Genomic DNA, 19,491 nt, shown 5'->3' with positions numbered 1-19,491 from the left:
ATTATTTTTTAATTAATTGACAGGTAAATAAATAATAAATTAAAAAAAAAAATTGAACTCAGGTCCTGATAATTTTGATATTTTAATTAAAGTTGTTTATCAATCAATTGACTGTTAAAATCCTGAATAATAAATTAAAAATAAATCGCACTCATGTTCTCATAATTTTGATCTTATAATTGAAATAAATTTCTAATGAATTGACGGGTAAAATCCCAAGTATCAAATTAAGTAGTAATCGCACCCAAGCCCTGATAATTTTGATATTTTAATTTAAATTATTTATCACTTAATTGATAGGTAAAATGTCAAATGATAAATTAACAAAACATTGAATTCAAGTCCTTATAATTTTGATATTTCAATTTAAATATTCTTTTTATTCACTGACAGGTAAAATGTCGAAGAAAATATGAAAAAGAAATGGCATTCACGTTTTAGTAATTTTGATATTTTAGTTTCCCTTTTTCTTAGCAAAGAAATCATTTCAAAAAAATCTACAGGTGTTTCGGCAGTTCAAGGATAACTTTACTTTAATGTTATTAGTTTGCATTCACATCATTACACTTTACTCCTTTTATTAAGCAATTAAGATTCCAGTTGAATCTTAGCCTTTTTTTTTTGTATTTGAAAATAATCCCCAGCAAAATAAATGAGAATTAAAAATTTACTCTCCGTTTCTGTGGGTCTGGTTAAATCTTGGGCCTTTTTATTTTTTTTTATTAAATTTTTTCGAATAAAAATAAAAATTAAAATTTTTCCTCTGTCTTAGAGTACCCGGTTAGCTTTAATTCAGCGTTACAACGCCTCCAATAATGCTGCGATACACGGACACACACTCATACATTAAGCCGTCCGCTTGCGACCTCATACATCCACTCATTCACACTTACGTACTCGGCTCATAGCGTCACAATCCCCTCTCATGCTCGGCTTTGTGCGAGCGAGTAAGCTGCTATTGCAGCATCTCACTCTCGCGTCTCCTCTACTTCCCCGCTCATTTTCATTTCTCGAATAGCGCGCTTCTGATTGGCTATCGTTTTTAATTCATAACTCAAATTCTATGGCCCAAAAAAATTTTTGGCTCAGGAACTTTCGATTCAGTATTTTTTTCTCTATCGACCCCAACAATTACTCCCGCCACTTCAGAGACACCCTGTATATGTATAGTAGGGTGATTCAAAAAAAAAGAATATTTTTTTTTTCGTTTGGTACTCTGAAAAATAGGTTCCTAGACACCTCTAAGAAAGCCTCTCCAAGCATGAGTTCTTAATTGTAACGGGAAGGTCCTCCTTCTTACAGTTTTCTATTTTTTCTTATTATCAGATAGAAAAATTTATATCTCGCTTCCAACTACTTGAAAAAATATCTTGTTCCTTAGATTTTGTAGGAAATTGAATGCTCTACAAAAAAGGTCTCTTACGATTTTTTTCGTAAACCCAACCGTTTAAAAGATATTAACGGTTAAAGTTTGATTATTTTTGGGAAAATTTTTTATTTCTTATGAATTTTATAACTCAATGAAAAAAATCATTATGAATGATGAAACTCATAGTTTTGTAGGAAATTTACTGCTCTATAAAAATGGTCTCTTATGATTTTTCGATCAAGTTGAGCGTTTACGAGATATTCATCGTCAAACATCAATGCATATCAATTTTTCTAGTTTTTGATCAATAATTCGAAAAATTTCAATTTATTCTGTGAGTTTCAAGGAAATTTAGACAAATTTGAGTTTCTATGAATAGAAATATGTTATGAACTATTTTTTTAATTAGTTTTTTTAGTCTTGGACATGTTTGATTACATTAAAACAAAAAATTAGTGCATTTTTAAATATATAATTCAATTTAGTGTGTTTCACATGTGTTTCACTTTTTTATCGAAGAATTTATTTATTTAATTATCAACTGCCATATAATTTTCAATATTTTCAACATAACGGTACACTTTTACTGTAAATAATTTCCTCTATTGCAGTTTGGGTAGTTTTTTCGATGTTCTTTGATAATTTGCAATAAGTATTGGAATTGCTCTTCATTTTTTGTCAAGCATTGATTATACTCACTAACTAATGCAACAGCTCGTTCTGCTGAATCATAAACAACTTTCAATTGGTTAAAGTATTCTTTATTTTCAATGTAACTGTCATGAGTAGGCCACGATTCAATATCTTTATCAAGGAAGTCATATGGTAAATCAAAGATTTTAAAGAGATTTAAAGACTTTTTAGAAACAAAGTCACTCAGACTTTTATGCGTTAATGAATTCAAATCGTTTTTATCAATTATAAATTTTTAGCTTTAGAATCTGTACCGTTACGAGTATTAACAGCTCCAACAATATTTTTTTACTTCCAATGAAACGGTATCGTCAAATAATGATAAAATGGCAAGTTCATCACTTAAATACCATAAATGCAAAATCATTTTTTCACAAGTTGCTGAAGAAATCAATGAATTGATATTTTTGTACTCGAATAAATTTTTCAAAAACTGCAAGTCATGATTAGCAGCAGTTGTTGCAGAAATTGATGAAAACCAAGCTTTTAAATACAGTGTAACTATAAATATACAAATTTGCCGAAGACCGTCCAATTCTTTATTAGAAAGTTTAAATTCATTTCTGAATAGAAACATTTTTAAACTGTAAATTGCCTTCGCCATCCACCTAGCATGATGAATTGCACCAGGACGTTTGAAAAAATTTCTTCTTGAGGCATTTCTCTAAGGAAAATCAACGACAATTCCAACAATTCTTTATAGTCATCTCGGGGTTGTAGTAACTATCAAAAACAATTAAAAATTTGTCAGAAACAAGAAAATTTTTTTCTTAAAATCGCAGTTAAATCATACCTGTAATGATTGTGCAATTAAACTAGATATTTCATTTTTTTATCCAAAATGATATCAGCAACAACAGTATCTTCAATTCCAGATTTATAATTAGTTTTATTTATTTCATCCCATGATTTTTTAAATCTTCCGAACATTGGTACGTTTGGCCCAGATGACACAGGCCAATATACTTCAAATGCACTTCTCAATATGATCTCAAAAATGTGGTGACGACATGGTAACCAGATTAACTCTCTTCCCAACGTCTTTTCAATTGCCTTACATGTACCGTTATGAATTCCTGTATAAAGAAAATAGATAACTATCGTTAAATTTAATATTTTCAACAAATTGTAGATTATATTTAAAATCCAAATGAGTAAATAATTCTCAATAATTTCAAAAGTGAAATTCAGTAAGCAATAAAAATTAAACTAGAACGTTAATAATTAAATATTTTTTAGATTAAATTATCATTGATAAGTTACCTGTATTAACTGCCGTCGTGTCAAAACACATCGCCTTAACATAATTAGTAATACCCCATTCACTCAATGTCGATAAAATGGCTGATGTTTGATTGTCTGCCGTCCCAGAATTCATTTTGGAACCCCAAGTAATTGTTCGGTACCAAATGCAGTTAAAATAACTGGTAGCCGTTCCACAGATTTTGATCCAACAAGGTCATTCAGCATTTTTCCGTCCCAATGCACAACGTATTTATCGTGTGTCTTAAAGTTGTCATTAAGTCCTTTAGCAATGTCTTCTCTTTGAAGCATACGAGCTCGTTGAATTGAACTATAACTGAGCGTTGTATCTTCAATTTTAATACCTACTGCTAGTAAAACCGGAGCAATAATAAACATCGCATTTCTACTGCTGACATTAGCTCGGTCGAGTCCAAAAATGACTTCAGGAGTTAAGACATCAAGTTTTGCTCGTTTTGTCGGAATTGGAGGTTCATACTCTGAATCAGATCCAAAATTTGTAACTCCACTTAATGTATACGTAGAGAACGACTCTGATTTTTCACTTGGAACAATCGCATGACTGGTAGACGGTTGATCTAAGTCTGGAATAAGATCTGTTTTATAAATTAAACGAAGAAAATGTATAGAATTTATTCATTTTGATGACAAATAATTAAGAAAGGACTCCAAAAATTGTCTAGTCAAATGTCATCTAGTCATCTATGAAAAGTTACACTACTACCTGACTTTTTATAATAATTAAATATCTCAGATACTTATTACTCTCATCTATTCCCATCATAGTCGTGGTTAAGTTTGATACAGGTACATTATTAGAAAGAATCTCTTTATGGGTACCGGATTTTTGATCCAAATACAACTTTCTAATATTATCATCAAGCACTTTTAAGGATTTTTCGCTCACAATGTCGAATAATTGTTCGAGATCAGTCGGAAATTTCATTTCCTTTTGGTTTTGCGCTGAATTCTTTTTATCGAAATTTTTTTGTAATTTTAACCATTGACTGTGATAGCGAAGAAATTTTTTGACTGCATTAGGAGCTCCACTAGTTGGAATCTGATTTTTTCTCCACAGTTCAATAACTTGGTCAACTGAATTTTTAGCACTTTGTTTGATTGAATACTTTAAAATTTTAAGTTGGTAGAAAAACACACGCATAACCTCTTTCACTTTTGGTAACTTACGTTCCGAAATTCTTTGTAGAGGTATTCCGATAAAACGTATTTCTTTATTCATTGTAGGTTAATTGATGATAAATAAATTTATGTGATGATTATAAGACTTATTTTAAATGAATTATTTTATTACGTATTCAAGATGATCAGTTTTAGGAACACTGAAAATACGGTATTAAATGGGTAGATACTGAAGATAGTTGAGAGTAAAAACATAGATGGCGTTAGTTTCAGAAGACAAACAGAAGAAGAAATGGAATTCAAAACAAAAATCCCCTCGAACGAAAATTTTATGTATGTTTTGTGAAAAACAATTTAAAAATACGCACTGAACAAATTTCATAATAATAAATGACAACGCGATTAAGATTTTAAATTATTAAAGATAAAATTAAAAAAATATTATTAGAATAAAAACTTTCAAATGAATTTTTGAACAGAAAACATCTATAGGAGTTGCTTTTATAATAAAAACTCAAATTTGTCTAAATGTCCTTGAAACTCACAGAATAAATTGAAATTTTTCGAATTATTGATCAAAAACTAGAAAAATTGATATGCATTGATGTTTGACGATGAATATCTCGTAAACGCTCAACTTGATCGAAAAATCATAAGAGACCATTTTTATAGAGCAGTAAATTTCCTACAAAACTATGAGTTTCATCATTCATAATGATTTTTTTCATTGAGTTATAAAATTCATAAGAAATAAAAAATTTTCCCAAAAATAATCAAACTTTAACCGTTAATATCTTTTAAACGGTTGGGTTTACGAAAAAATCGTAAGAGACCTTTTTGTAGAGCATTCAATTTTCTTACAAAATCTAAGGAACAAGATATTTTTTCAAGTAGTTGGAAGCGAGATATAAATTTTTCTATCTGATAATAAGAAAAAATAGAAAACTGTAAGAAGGAGGTCCTTCCCGTTACAATTAAGAACTCATGCTTGGAGAGGCTTTCTTAGAGGTGTCTAGGAACCTATTTTTCAGAGTACCAAACGAAAAAAAAAATATTCTTTTTTTTTGAATCACCCTAATGTATAGTGTCTAAAAAGTTACACGAGGAAGTGATGAGACACCAAAAAAAAATATTTCAACGACGCAAAGTCCTCTACCACTTTTCTTTCTGACGCATAGGTAATTAATATATTTATTTATATAAATTGTAAATATATTCATTAAAATAAATATTCAATCAGGGACAAGCTTCGACTGCAAGCAGGAAAGTAGCGGTGAAACATACGTACGCTTCATTTCTTCAAAACGAAGTGAACATTAAAAATTTTTATTAAAATATTTCCATGCTTGAAAAGTTCAGGCATGAAAAAGCTTTAATTTATATATACATAATGGGTTAATGAAATATAATTGTTAATTAAAAATTTATTTCTCAACGACCAAAAAAGAAAAAAATTCAAACGACAATGCAGATACAAATTTTTAGTAGTACTCAATAAAATACAGAAATCGCCATCTTTTGAAATTTACACTCAGAGACACCAAGATACACTAATTAAATTAGCATGGTTTACAAATTTACCATCTCTAAAAATAAATGTAATTTATTTATTAAACGTAATATGCGAAAAATATACATTATCTTATGTGCAATTTTTTTTTAAAATATACATATGAATTAGTAATATTAATTTTTAAACATATTCCGCCTATGTTGCCGTATATTTTTACGAGTTCAAGCTTACGCAATGAGATTTCCATGTTACCGATTGACAAAAATGTAGACGTCTGTACATATCAAAGAGGGAATTAACGTATATGTATGAAAAAATTGGAGTAGATAATTGTTCAAAGATATATTGGCATATTGGATCCGTTTCGTTAGTCAGGCTAGCATTGATATATCAATACTTTTTTTTCTAATTACAAAATAATTTTCAAATAATTAAAATCAACCATGAGATATGTTCGAGGTGATACTTCACCTAAAAAAGAAAGAAAATTAAAAGAAATAACAGCTTAACTTAAAAATAGACGAGGAAGGCCATGCAATCGACAATTACAATCAGCAATTGTTTGTTGCCACAGATTTATGACTAGTGAGAAAGAAGCTGGTGGTCCTATTATTCCACTCAATAGAGTAAGGTAATTCAAAAATTATAATTATTGAAGCCTCAGGTAGAATGTAAGTGTCATTAAGAAGAATGTTCAGTGTCGTTATAATTTGAGTTCATATATATCTATTAATACATCGATCAATGTCAATATATAACAATTTCTGAGAACACTTATTACGAGATTTTGTTGATGAATCATACAATTAAATCAAATCAATAAATGATTAGTCAAAAAAATTTTGAAATCAAAGAGAAATGTAAAATTTTTTCTATAAATGTAAGAATACTTTTGCAACAAGAAAATATAAACTTACATTGAAATCATCTAAGAAGTAATAAAAAAACTTCATTGTAAAATATATTTTAAAAACAAAAATATAAGGAATAAAATGTCATTGTTGTATATTATAGGGTTTATGAGTGACATCTTTGTAATCAACGAATAAAAATTTTCTTTCAAGTCTCTAGATTGGATAGTTTAAGTAATAATTATATATGAAGATGTGTCAAACATTTTACTCAATGTATAATTTTTTCAGAGAAAGAGTTATGAAAGCCCTCAGTGTATCTCAAAAGACAGTAACAAAATATGTGAAAGTTGGAAACTCAGGTGCAACTTACAGTACTCCAGGTAAATCAAGACCTCGAAAAGCTCCTATTCGTGATGTGAGTGAAGATGTGAAGGAGGAGATTCGTACAATAGTTTACGAGTTCAGCAGAAGTCGTAAGTTTAACATTTATCAATCTTATTATTTATTCAAAAAGACAAAATCTGTTAGAAATCTATTGTATGGTACTTACAATACGTAAAATTAAAAATCATTAAAAGATAATTGATAAAAAAACGTAAAGAAAAAGTAATAAAAGAGAAATAAAATTACAGTTTTTCCTGGAATAAGGAATGAGTATTGAAATACCAAACAATGACTGTAATTGAAGAAAATTCATAACATGTTTTTTGTCTGTTGAAAAAATTTTTAATTCTTTAACTTTTGAAATAGGTCGCTCTGTGACAACGAAAGATATTTTAACGAAAATCAGGTAAAAAAATTATTAAACGTTAATACTCTATATTTCAAATTATTAAAAATTAAAAATTTTTCAGAGAAAAAAGAATTGCATTTGAGGGGAAAGAAGAAGTTTTACGAAAAGTTTTGCATGACATTGGATTCAAATACAAAACCCGAAATGGAATACGCTATATTATAGAAGATTCAGACATAGTAATTAAGCGCTTGAACTATCTTAGAAAATATAAACTGAATATGGATAGCAAAAACCCAAAAAAAGTCATATTCCAAGATGAGACCTGGACTTACCGTAATGGAACCGGAAAACGCAAAGATTGGCAAGATAGCAGTCGCAACAGCTGCTCGTTGAGAAAAGTTTCTCAGGGACCGCGATATCTAATATGTCATGCTGGAGGAAAAGATGGTTTTGTAGAAAACGCTTCTTTAATTATGTGTATAGAGAAGAAGCCTAAAGTGCAAGATGATTACCATGGCGACATGACCTCGAAAATATTTTTGAACTGGTTTGCAAAGATGCTAGAAAATTTAAAGGAACCATCTTTAATAATTATAGATAATGCATCATACCATTCAACTTTGGTAAGATATGTAGATAGACTATATTTTTAAACTCAATTTGTAATCAAAAATATTATTTTCAATAACAGTTAGCACAAGGCTGTTATAGAAACAGATAGACAGTCAGCAATGTTTCAATTATATTATTTTTTTCGTTAAAATAGAGCTGTCTGGAAAAACTAAAAAATAAAAATATCTAGTATGTTGTAGTTATATTGCTGAATTAAAATAGTAGTATCATTTTGACGAGATTACTTTTTAATGAGAATAATCCCACGTAAAAATTAATGATTGAAAATAATAATTTTAATAATACAATGTATTTCAAAAAAGACTTTCACGTATATTTTCGTTTATCTAATACAACATTTTTTAATTCTATGTATGATAGATATTTAATTAAAAAATATTATTTTCTGTAAATGATGATGATCTCAATATTATTTTAGGATGAAAATCAAAAAGAACCCACCAGTGCAACAAATAAACCAGAGTTGCAAGAATGGTTAAAAGCACAAGGGATTCCTTTCGATAGCAAACTAACGAAGAAACAACTCTACGAGCTATGTCAGGCACACAAGCAACCTGCAAAATATGAAATAGACAAATTATTGTTAGGGACACCGCACTAACTTTTACGGTTACCTCCATACCATCCTTTTTATAACGCAATAGAGTTGGTCTGGGGAATAACAAAGAGGTATTACGATAAACACGTCGGGCGTGATAACGACTTTTCAGAAGAATCAACTTTTAAAATTTGGGATGAAGCTTTAGCGCAAGTCACTCCAGAAATGTGGAGTGACTGCGTAGCTCATGTTGAGAAAAGAATCCTCGAAGATTACGAAAAAGAGATTGGCCAGGAATTTCAAGTATTTTTGAATAATGAAGATGATGATGACAGCGATGAAACCTGGGAAGATGTATCGGAATTAGATAGCAACAGCGATCAGGAAATGACGTTATTGAATTATGAGGAAGAAGATGTTATTAACAATAATGATGTTATAATAGAAAATGATTTGGACAATAATGTCAACGGTATTGAAGTTTCAATTGATGAAATTCAATGCGACAAAGTACTTTCTTCTGCAACATCCGAGAAAGAACAAGAAGTACGAAGATCGTTACTAGCAACTTTAGATTCTTTGGATAATGTAAGGATATAATACAGAAGTACATATTATCGTATAATAACTTTGTTTAATATATGTAACAGACTTTCGCTTTTAATACAACTATTGAAATATACTAGAATATAATTTTTTTCTTATAGGATGTTCAAAAAAATGAAAAAAAAGTACAAAAACTCCAAGATTTTAAATCTAGATCAAAATCAACTATAGTAGCTGTGGCTGAAAATAATAATCGTAATTCTCATAAAAGCTTCACCAGTAAACTACACTCGGTAACTAAAAAAAAGTATTATTAGTGATGTAAAAAAATTTTTAGTCGATAAAGAATAAAGAATAGAACTTTATATCTCGAACCTATAACTTCAAAGAAAGTTTTCTTTAGGGTAAATATACTTTTTTACTTTCAGGAAACTCAAGCAGCTAATAACTCAATAAATGAAGAAGTCATTGATGACGTTATACCTCCAGAGGAAATTGCTGCAGCTGTCAATAGTATTTTGGATAATACAGAAAATGTCGAATCAATATTATCGGATGTTTTTCCAGAATTTAAAGTGTATGAGGTTAGTTAATTTTTTATTGTTAAACATTTTTATATTATCTTTAAAATATAATTTTAAACTACCGATAAAATAATAAAAATTCCTGAAAGATCATAGGCAAGTAATAAAAGTGCTCGGAATTTATAAAATAGAACGAAACGAAGTTAGTGGCTTCTTCATATATTAATGACAATAATCAGATCACTTTTCAGAATAATATCTTTATAACTAAAATCTTTAGGTATCTGCTATATAACAATGTATATTTTTAACTTGTCACAAAATAATGTTGAATTCGTGTTTTTAACAGAACTGTTTAGGTCAATCGGAGGATACTACGATTACAACTAGTGTTAAGATGCCTATAAAAGTCTCGGATATTAAAACTCTGTTTCCTGGGAAGTGGCTGAACGATCAAGTAAGCGATATGTAAGTACAAATGATTTGTCATAAAATAACTTGTAATGAATAATTATATTCATTTTGAAATATTTTGATAGCCAAGTGAGAAAAATTCATCGAAATTAAGTAAGTCGTAATACTAGATGTTTACTAGTTTACTACTGTAAACTATTATTTACAGTATGCATGTGAAGATTTTTAAATGTAGAATAAAATTTACCTAATAATTATGTCAATGATGCATTGAAATTGATTATATCAATTTACAATATTGATTGTATTTATTTTTTATATTTATAGATCATTAATGTTTATTTTGAAATGATCAAAAAGAGAGGACCCTCAACGCTGCATATTTTCAATACATTTTTCTTCAGGCAATACTTAGAGGGCTACAATTCTGTGAAAAGGTGGACAAAGAAAGTATGTCAATATAATACGATCAAAATAATTTCGAGTTTCTGCGTTTTGAAAAACCATTATCAGATTTATTATAAGTTCTGCTAGTTTAAGAAATACATTGAAAAAATTTAATGATTTCAAATTTTTAGGTAGATATTTTTTCTAAGGAGTTACTACTGATACCAATTCATTTAGGAAATCATTGGTGTTTGTGTACTGTTCATTTCCCAAGTAAAACAATCGCATACTATGATAGCTTAGGGCAAAAAAATTACGAATGTATGAATGTGAGTATGAAAAGTTTTGAGTTCATTAAATTAAAATTGACACATTTTGCTTCAATGGTTTTATAATTACAGAAAATTTTGGAGTATTTGGTTGAAGAATATCAACGCAAGAGAAAGGAGAAATCGCCAACGGCAACTCGGAAGAAGCTGCACCCAAAAGTACAATTTTTATTTTTTAGAAAAAGTTATACGTTAGCTTAAGTTAATTGATTAGTGGAAATGATTGACATGCCATTTGAGATAAAAATAATATATTCGTTGTTTGTTCACAGAATATCCCACTGCAAAAAAATTTAAATGATTGTGGAGTTTTCGTATGCACATATGCCGAATATTTAACAAGAAATGCGGAATTTGACTTTACATTTAAAAATATGTTAAACCTGAGACTACAAATTTTAAATGAAATAGTATCCGGTTTATTAGAAAATCAGGTAGCGATTGTAAGTATATATTAAAATAATTTTACAAAAGCAATTTTTATACGATGATTATAATTCTTTCATTATGTTATTTGTTGTTTGACTTAAGTTTTAAATTAAATATATATTAACAAAATTTTTTTCATGATCGTCAATTTAATGTCGCAATTTTTGTATTCAGGAATTCAACATTGGCGAACATAAAGATTCTCAACCAACACAAAAAAATGAAATCTTCTCCGAAGAAATAATAATAAAGACAGATATTCCCGAAGTTTACGTTGTTCAATCTGCTAATTTTCATCAAGGTAGCAGCGAAGTTTTTAAACATCAAAGAGCAAATGCTCAGTGTATGGCAATGTCTGTTATAGCCATATTACTTATTCCTACGAAAGCTCAAAACATATCTGCTCAATTATTGAACAAAATATTAATTGAAGGTGATAAATATTATATTGATTGTTTAAATTCACGAGCACGAGCGATTAATAATGATCATTTAATGGTAACTGAATTAAAAGAACATTTTAAGCTTGATGAAAAAACAATAACAATAAATATTGACGATGTTTATTATAACAGATATTACAGTAATGATCTGGTACGCGATCTGACAGATGCTTTGGCAGATATTTTAAAAAAATATAAAGATGAGTCGGAAAATGTAGGCTTCTTGTTCATAGGAGATAGTAAAACTGTTTCTTTTAAAATTGTTGATGATTGTAAATCATCATTTTTAATATTTAATTCACATGGAGTGAATCTGAATAATATCTACGTACCAGAACAAGGTTTAGCAAGGCTGTTTTATTGCACTAATCCCGGTTCGTTGGCTAAATTACTTGTCCAAAATGTTTCTAATCCTTATTCATGGTACTCGATACACATTTTAAGATTTGTAACCATTAACTAGAAACCCAAATTCAACTTTTTTTTTTTAATGTAAATTTTGTTCGCGTTATTATTAAATTTTTTTTTTCATAAACAGTTGTATTCTTTTATTATATTATTAATAAATTATATTTCATTACTGACTATAAATATTTAATTTATTTGTTGTATTATTAAAATATTTATAAATTATTTAATTTTCAAATTGTTTCGCGCTGTATGCATGCGGTGGCGCTAATTTTAATTTCCAGATCATAACTACTTTCACGCGGAGGGATATCTCGTCATTTTAATACGCATGCGTAACAAAAATATATAGAAGTGGGGGATAGTCTGATGGTGGGGAAAAAAGGCATTCTTTCACCGGGACGACTATATAAGCACGTATTTTCTCAGCGTAATAATAAAAAATAAAGGGATTTCTGTTTCTGTTAAAATAAAATAAATTTTTCTAGTATTATTTACTAATATTCGTTGAACTGAATAACTGAAATTTTCATTTATTTTGAAAAAATTCCAGCATTTTATTTGTAAATTGTAAATATTGACAAACAATAAAAAAGACTAAAATTTGTGATGTGTATGTTAATGTGTAGATTACGACAACTTGACATAGTTTTAGTATAATTAACGGTGTAAATAAAAACTATAGTGCTAGTACTATTATTATTCTTTAAATAACATAAGTGATAACAAAAGTGAAATTTAAGTATGAAGCGAGGTCCATATAAATTATATTTGACCTCGGAGGGAAACGGTATTTTACCTCGATCGACCTTTTATGGACAATTGAAGAAGTATCGCTCAGCTGTAAGTTAAAATTTATATGACATTAAATTTAGTTGTCACTTCACAATTTTTTATAATACTGAAGTTAGCCGTCAGCTGTCAATATTTAAAATTTTTTTAACAAATCAATTACAACAAAAAAATGCTTCTAAAAATTTTCACTTGTAATTTTTATTAATGTTCATGTTCACATGTGGAACTTTTTAATTAAATTTTTTTTATAATAATTTAATTGCTATAAAATTCTAAAAAAATTTTTAATATCTGTCAACTTCAGTGTCATAATTTTTTAATATTATTTGACAAAAAAATTTGTTCTGAAAAATTGCATTTTTAATTTTTTGAAATTTCTACATGTCAATTTTTTTTGCTATAATTGAAGTGTTACAAAAATTCTCAAAATTATCAAATAACTGCTAAATTAATTTTCATAAATTATTTCTTATTAATGATAATATTTTTGATCTTGTCATTTACTAACATTCGGACGAATGTTACGATTTTGATAATTTTAACTCCACCAATATTTTTTTATCTTTATTTTAAGATATTTGACATTTTTTATTCACTATTAAATTTCTATTTACAAGTATTTATTGTCATGGCTGGATAGCTAGTAATATTAAAAGTAAGTTCTTTTTTTAATTAAAAAATTTTGAAAATCGTCAAAATCATGGTGAACGTATTGGTTTAAAATATTATAAAAGCAATGTTAAAAAAATTATTTAAAGTATCATACAATTATCAATTATGAGACATTCGTGGGCACTGTTTGCTAAATTTTTGATCTTTTTTAATTTATTGACTTGTATATATTTTTATTGAATACTACATTTTTTTACTTGTATGTACTGTAGGTTACACTAGACAATAGTCTCGTTGGCAGTCAAGACATTTGTGATCAAGAAACAAATGCAAATAATCCATTGGATTTTTACGCAGTTCCTGATGATAGAAACTTGTCATCAGAAACTGTGAATAGGACTGACGCTTCTTACATCCACGATCTAAACTACGAACATGATGTATCAAATTTATGGCTTTATGAAGACTATGATGAAGAATCACTACTTGAAGAAATTTGGTTTGACGTGAGTTAATGGTATTTATTTAAAGAGTGAAAATTTTTGGAAATTAATTTTTTTTTAATTTCCTTAGGCTGAAGATTCATCATTGACAGATGATTTCTATGTGGATTACAAAAATGAACATATTCAGGTATATTTTACAATTTAACAGTTTTTTATTAGTTGTGATAAATATTGTTTTGTTTATAGTATGAAATATTTTCAGTTTAATCTTATATGTAAAAAATTGTAGCTTAGTATCTAGTAGCTCGCACGGTAGTTGAACTATTAAATTACCCCACATGTAATCACGTAAACCTGAAAGTCGCAACTCAATCTTGATGGTGATATTCTATTTTGATATTTATATTTTTGCACTGCAAATACATTTGTAAATTTGATGTAGTATAAAAGTTACACCAAACAAAATGTTGAATTTAGGTGTACATTTTAAATTTCAAATTGTACAACAAAAAAATTATTTATCATAGTTTTATGTCAACGCAGTTGTGTAAAGTTCTCAGAGTGCATTATTACACTCAAATTTTTTACAGGACGAATGAAATCGTTAAGTTTGAAATAATGGTTCAAAATAATTATCAATATTTTCTGTCTCAGTTTGTCAAGTTAGAACCATAATACTGATATTTTAAAAATATCCATAGTTCAGTTTAAAAATGAGCTGAATTCATCGATAAACTCTAGTACTAACCACTTAACATTTTTGAAAAATAATAGAAGATAAATTATTTTACTAAACTCTAGAAGAACTTCTGGCTGTCGCGATCTCCCAAGTATTAAGGAAGTACGAGCGTAACTAATGAGTCAAAATAGTGTTCAAATTTTTTTTTAATTTTAGTCTTCCCAATAATCGTCAAAATTCTTTATTTTAATTTAAAATAATTTAATAATTGATGATTTTTACTTATTTCATAAAGTAAAGTCATAAAATGACTTTGGTATTTATTACTTGCCGGAATAAATAAACAGATTTGGCAATAGCGCGCTTGATTATACCCATAACAGAGACGTGGATGAGTGTGTGGGTTAAACATTTCTCTCTCTGTAACTATATTTCTACACGGAAAAAATGAAACCTGACTGGTTCATTTTCGGCACACGACTGAGTCTGGTGCCGAAAATGAACCAGTCAGGTTTCATTTTTTCCGTGTATCCTTTTCTTTTTTCTTAGCTGTTGACGCGATGTTGTCAAATCTTTATTCGAATAAATGGCTGACGATAAACGAGTTACAAACATAAAATTTGACTTTACATATTTCATAAATTATATCGGTAATGTATTATTATTAAATTGTTTTTATATTTTGCATTAATCTAAGTTTCTTGTGTATAGTTTTTTATCCGTTAAAGTTGGGAGGTTAATATTGAAAAAAATAATTAAAGTCTCGACAAAAGTTTGTCCACCATAAGAGCCCGTGTATAAGGAGATAAAATATGTGATTTTAAAAATTTAATATCTAAGTAACTAAACGGTGAATCTTTTTTAAATTTTGGGATTAAATAAATGACGTATTTATTTATACGTATATTTAATTTCAAAGGTCAAAGTTGGAAATTATTTTTTACATTAGATTCGCTCGTACTTCCTTAAATAGAGTAGAGTTCTTATAAAATTTTTTTTCGTATTTCTTTATTTTTTATTTTTCTTTTTATTTGCAGTAAGTAATATATTATTTCAAAAGCATACAGTACTTGCTTCAGCAGAACATATACTTATTTCAAAAACATGCAAATATGTATTCACAACGAACGGAATAAATAATAGGTTACTCGTTAAAGTATATAAGCTGTATCGAAAAATTATTAATATAAGATGAGAACGAAATTTAATCAGTCAAAATAAATATTTGAGCTATGCTATGTTGAAACGCTCAGTAATTGGAATCAAGACTTTTGATGAAATTTAGTTAGGCGAATTTTTTCGTAGGATTCTGGCACTTATAAAATAGTAACGCAGCATTCAATTTTTTGGCTAAATCGTAAAAAAAAAGTTTTTATAACCTGTAAATAAAGAAACGCTTAATAAACATAGTCCCATAGTTTTATGTATTAATGATTATATACAATGAAGGATTTGATAGATAGCATTAAAATATAGCAAATATTAAAAATTAAAATCATATTTGTATGTATTTTTTATGCAAACCATTTTTAATCTGTTTCGTTAATACATTGGGATTTTTTCCTATTATCAAAAAGAAGTTAAAACAATTATAATTTTATAAAAAACGTATAATATCAATATTAACATTTATTTATATATAAGTTTAATGCCAGCAAAAATATTCGATTTCCATTCTAAAATTACTGTCACTTTTATTAATTTCCAAGTAGACAAAAAAAATCTTAGGCATGGACAGTTGAAAAAAAAAAATTATATCTAATCACTTGAAAAGCATCCTTTATCATACTATTAATTCAAATAAAAAATTATACAAAATAGAAAAATGAATCTTATTTATTTTAATATTTAATCTTTTTTTAAAGCTATACATTGTGAAAAAAAAATCTATGTTAAAAAAAATTAGCAATGTTATAATAAAAAATCAAATTGTTAAAAATTTTTAACAATTGCATTTCTTAGCTGAAAAAATCAAAAATTTTCTCACACAGTAACTTCTTATTAAAAAAAATTTTTCTAGATTTTGGAAAAAACAATTTTGAATGAAATTTTGAAAGTTAATTATATATCTGAAATAATTTATTTCCGAATCAACAAAAATTTTTTTCAAGAAGTAAGTTACTGTGAGAAAAATTTTGATTTTTTCAGTTAAGAAATTATATGGTTGTAGATATGCAACAAATTATTTTCTCGTAACAACATTGTCTATTTTTTTTCGAAACAAATTTTTTCTGTGAGTGTAGATTTAATTTTCCGTTGCTGAAAGTACTTTAATTTAATAATTACTTCATTCATAGATTGCAAAAATATTTTTCTTGGGTTTTTTAAAATTGAAAAATTCATATCTTTCACAAAAATAATACTACCTAAAGAATTTTTTAATAATTTGAGATTCTTAAAAGCATAATTGAAAAAAATGATTGAAATTAATGCTGCAATGTGATTTTATGATTATTTAAATTTCCAAATTCGGTCAATTTCTGATTTGTCAAGATTTGTTTGATTATTCTCGCAAGTATTCTCTTCAACTTGAGGCCAAAAATATTGTTGTACCTCTAAAAGTTTTCAAGAGACATTAGAAAAACTGCCAGTAAATCATATAAATATTTCTACAAGAATTTGCTTTGATATTTATTTCTCTATGTGACAAGCATGCTTGTTTTTTATTTTTTATTAAAAAAAAAAAAATTTTAATTCAATGTAGGTTGCTTATTTGTGGATGGCCCCTAGTCTCGATTGTGTCAATGTTAGAGGTGCAGTAATTCAACCAATAAAATAAATGGCAGAAATTTATTTTGTAATAATTTACTTAGGAAAACATTGAATTTGACAAATACAGGTCTTGAATATTCATATAAAGTGAAAATATATAGTATAATTAGTTTTACAAGCGAATAATTCTTGACGCTATGAATTTAGAATTATTCACGTGACAGTAACATAAAAGAATATCAATTTATTGCTTGATATATACTACTCACAAAAATTAAAGGATATAAAAAAAAATTCCAAATTTTTGGGTGATTTTCAACGAGCTGTAACTCCGAGGAAAATGATCGTATAGCAAAGAAAAAAAAAGCAAATTATAGCTCTAAGTATCTAATTTTCAGATTTGACCATAAAAATTTTTTATCATCTAGGGGTCTGGAGTAATCCTAACAAAACTACAAAAAAAAAATTTTTCCAAATTTTTTCTCGACTTAAAAAAGGTCTACGGGCTTCAAAAAATTTTTTTTCATTTTATCTTCCAAAAGCTCTTTTAGAAAAGTTTATGCCCTTTAATTTGACGTAATCAAAAAGCCTGTAGGATGATTTTCCGCAGAGCTATCGTTAGTCAAAGCAAAAAAGTACTTTTTAATTTTGACAATCAATAACTCTGGAAATAATGATCGTATAGAACATCGAAGGAGAGTTTTGAAAATTACATGATATTCTCTAGAAGATACTGTAATTGGCTTTTGTCGAAAAAAATTTTTTTGAATTGAAAACTTTGACTGAAAAAAAGACAAAAATTCGCATAATTAAGGATATTTGGATAACTTGGTATAACTTTGGATAAAATGGATGAACGAAGGATATCGTCGGTAACTTTTTCAACCTCCAAGTGTCCTCTAAAATCCCTGAAAAATTCAAAGCGCTGCGATTTTTTTTTCAAAGTGCCCCGAAGCTTCAAATTCTTTGTTTTCGCTAAAATCACCATTATGAGCAATTATTCGATTTTCATTTATTTTTTCAGTGGAAAAAATTTTTTTTCCTCTAAAATCTTTATTTTTTGGATCAAAGAGATTAACTTTTCAAGAAATTTGAAAAAAAAAAAAAAAAAAAAAATTTAATTTTTTTTTGAAAATTTTCTTGATTTTTTTTCGACTGCTGTCTTACCGAATGCGTTAATGTTACCCAATGCGAACTACGTAGAGGTTGCTCAGTCGGGTTTAGGCTTCTTCCACACACTTGTGTGCGTGTGTGCGTGTGTGTATGTGCGTGCGTTCGTGGTGTGTGTATGTGTGTTCGTGGGTGTGCGTTTATGCACACAAGTGTATGTAAAAAGCAGAAGTCCGACTGAGCAACCTCTACGTAGTACGCATTGGATAACGCTAATGCATTCGGTAAGACAGCAGTCGAAAAATATCGAGAAAATTTCGTTTACTTTTTGTTTTTTACTACAAAAGGAGAAAAATTACAAAAGGAGAAAAAAAAGAAATATCTTATAGAGAATATCATGTAGTTTTCAAAACTCTCCTTCGATGTTCTATACGATCATTATTTCCAGAGTTATTGATTGTCAAAGTTAAAAAGTAATTTTTTGCTTTGATTAACGATAGCTCTGCGGCAAATCATCCTACAGGCTTTTTGATGACGTCAAATTAAAGGGCATAAACTTTTCTAAAAGAGCTTTTGGAAGATAAAATGAAAAAAAATTTTTTGAAGCCCGTAGACCTTTTTTAAGACGAGAAAAAATTTGGAAAATTTTTTTTTTTGTAGTTTTGTTAGGATTACTCCAGACCCCTACATGATAAAAAATTTTTATGGTCATATCTGAAAATTAGATACTTAGAGCTATAATTTGCTTTTTTTTTCTTCGCTGTACGATCATTTTCCTCGGAGTTACAGCTCGTTGAAAATCACCCAAAAATTTGGAATTTTTTTTTATATCCCTTAATCTTTGTGACTAGTGTATAATTTGTGAGAAAATACGTTTGCTAAGAAATGTACGACAATTTTTTTAAGATAAATTTTTTT

At 27.9% G+C, this 19,491-nt stretch overlaps 2 protein-coding genes across 2 annotated transcripts in view; both read left to right on the top strand.

The window, feature by feature from the left end:
• The window catches only part of LOC141524116 (uncharacterized), a 43,855-nt gene extending 34,933 nt beyond the window's left edge, over positions 1–8,922 (top strand). Inside the window, exons 2-5 of the mRNA XM_074237775.1 lie at positions 7,121–7,305; positions 7,583–7,622; positions 7,687–8,191; positions 8,620–8,922. Of these exons, the coding sequence (XP_074093876.1) occupies positions 7,131–7,305; positions 7,583–7,622; positions 7,687–8,191; positions 8,620–8,802 (903 nt within the window). The 5' untranslated portion in view covers positions 7,121–7,130 and the 3' untranslated portion in view covers positions 8,803–8,922. The remainder of the gene's footprint in view (positions 1–7,120; positions 7,306–7,582; positions 7,623–7,686; positions 8,192–8,619) is intronic.
• Positions 8,856–12,307, top strand: LOC141524117 (uncharacterized). Its single transcript, XM_074237776.1, has 9 exons — positions 8,856–9,327; positions 9,447–9,578; positions 9,714–9,869; positions 10,159–10,266; positions 10,551–10,673; positions 10,802–10,939; positions 11,012–11,098; positions 11,212–11,382; positions 11,543–12,307. Exons 1-9 carry the CDS (start codon positions 8,965–8,967, stop codon positions 12,272–12,274), a joined length of 2,010 nt encoding a protein of 669 aa, XP_074093877.1. The 5' UTR covers positions 8,856–8,964; the 3' UTR covers positions 12,275–12,307.
• Positions 12,308–19,491: the final 7,184 nt, after the last annotated feature.

This window comes from Cotesia typhae, unplaced genomic scaffold (assembly GCF_013202065.1).
Source record: "Cotesia typhae breed Kobodo isofemale line unplaced genomic scaffold, CoteBio_Ctyphae contig_22, whole genome shotgun sequence".
NCBI classification, from domain to species: domain Eukaryota; kingdom Metazoa; phylum Arthropoda; class Insecta; order Hymenoptera; family Braconidae; genus Cotesia; species Cotesia typhae.
The sequence above is the reverse complement of the archived record's forward strand: the minus strand, read 5'-3'. Positions and strand labels throughout refer to the sequence as shown.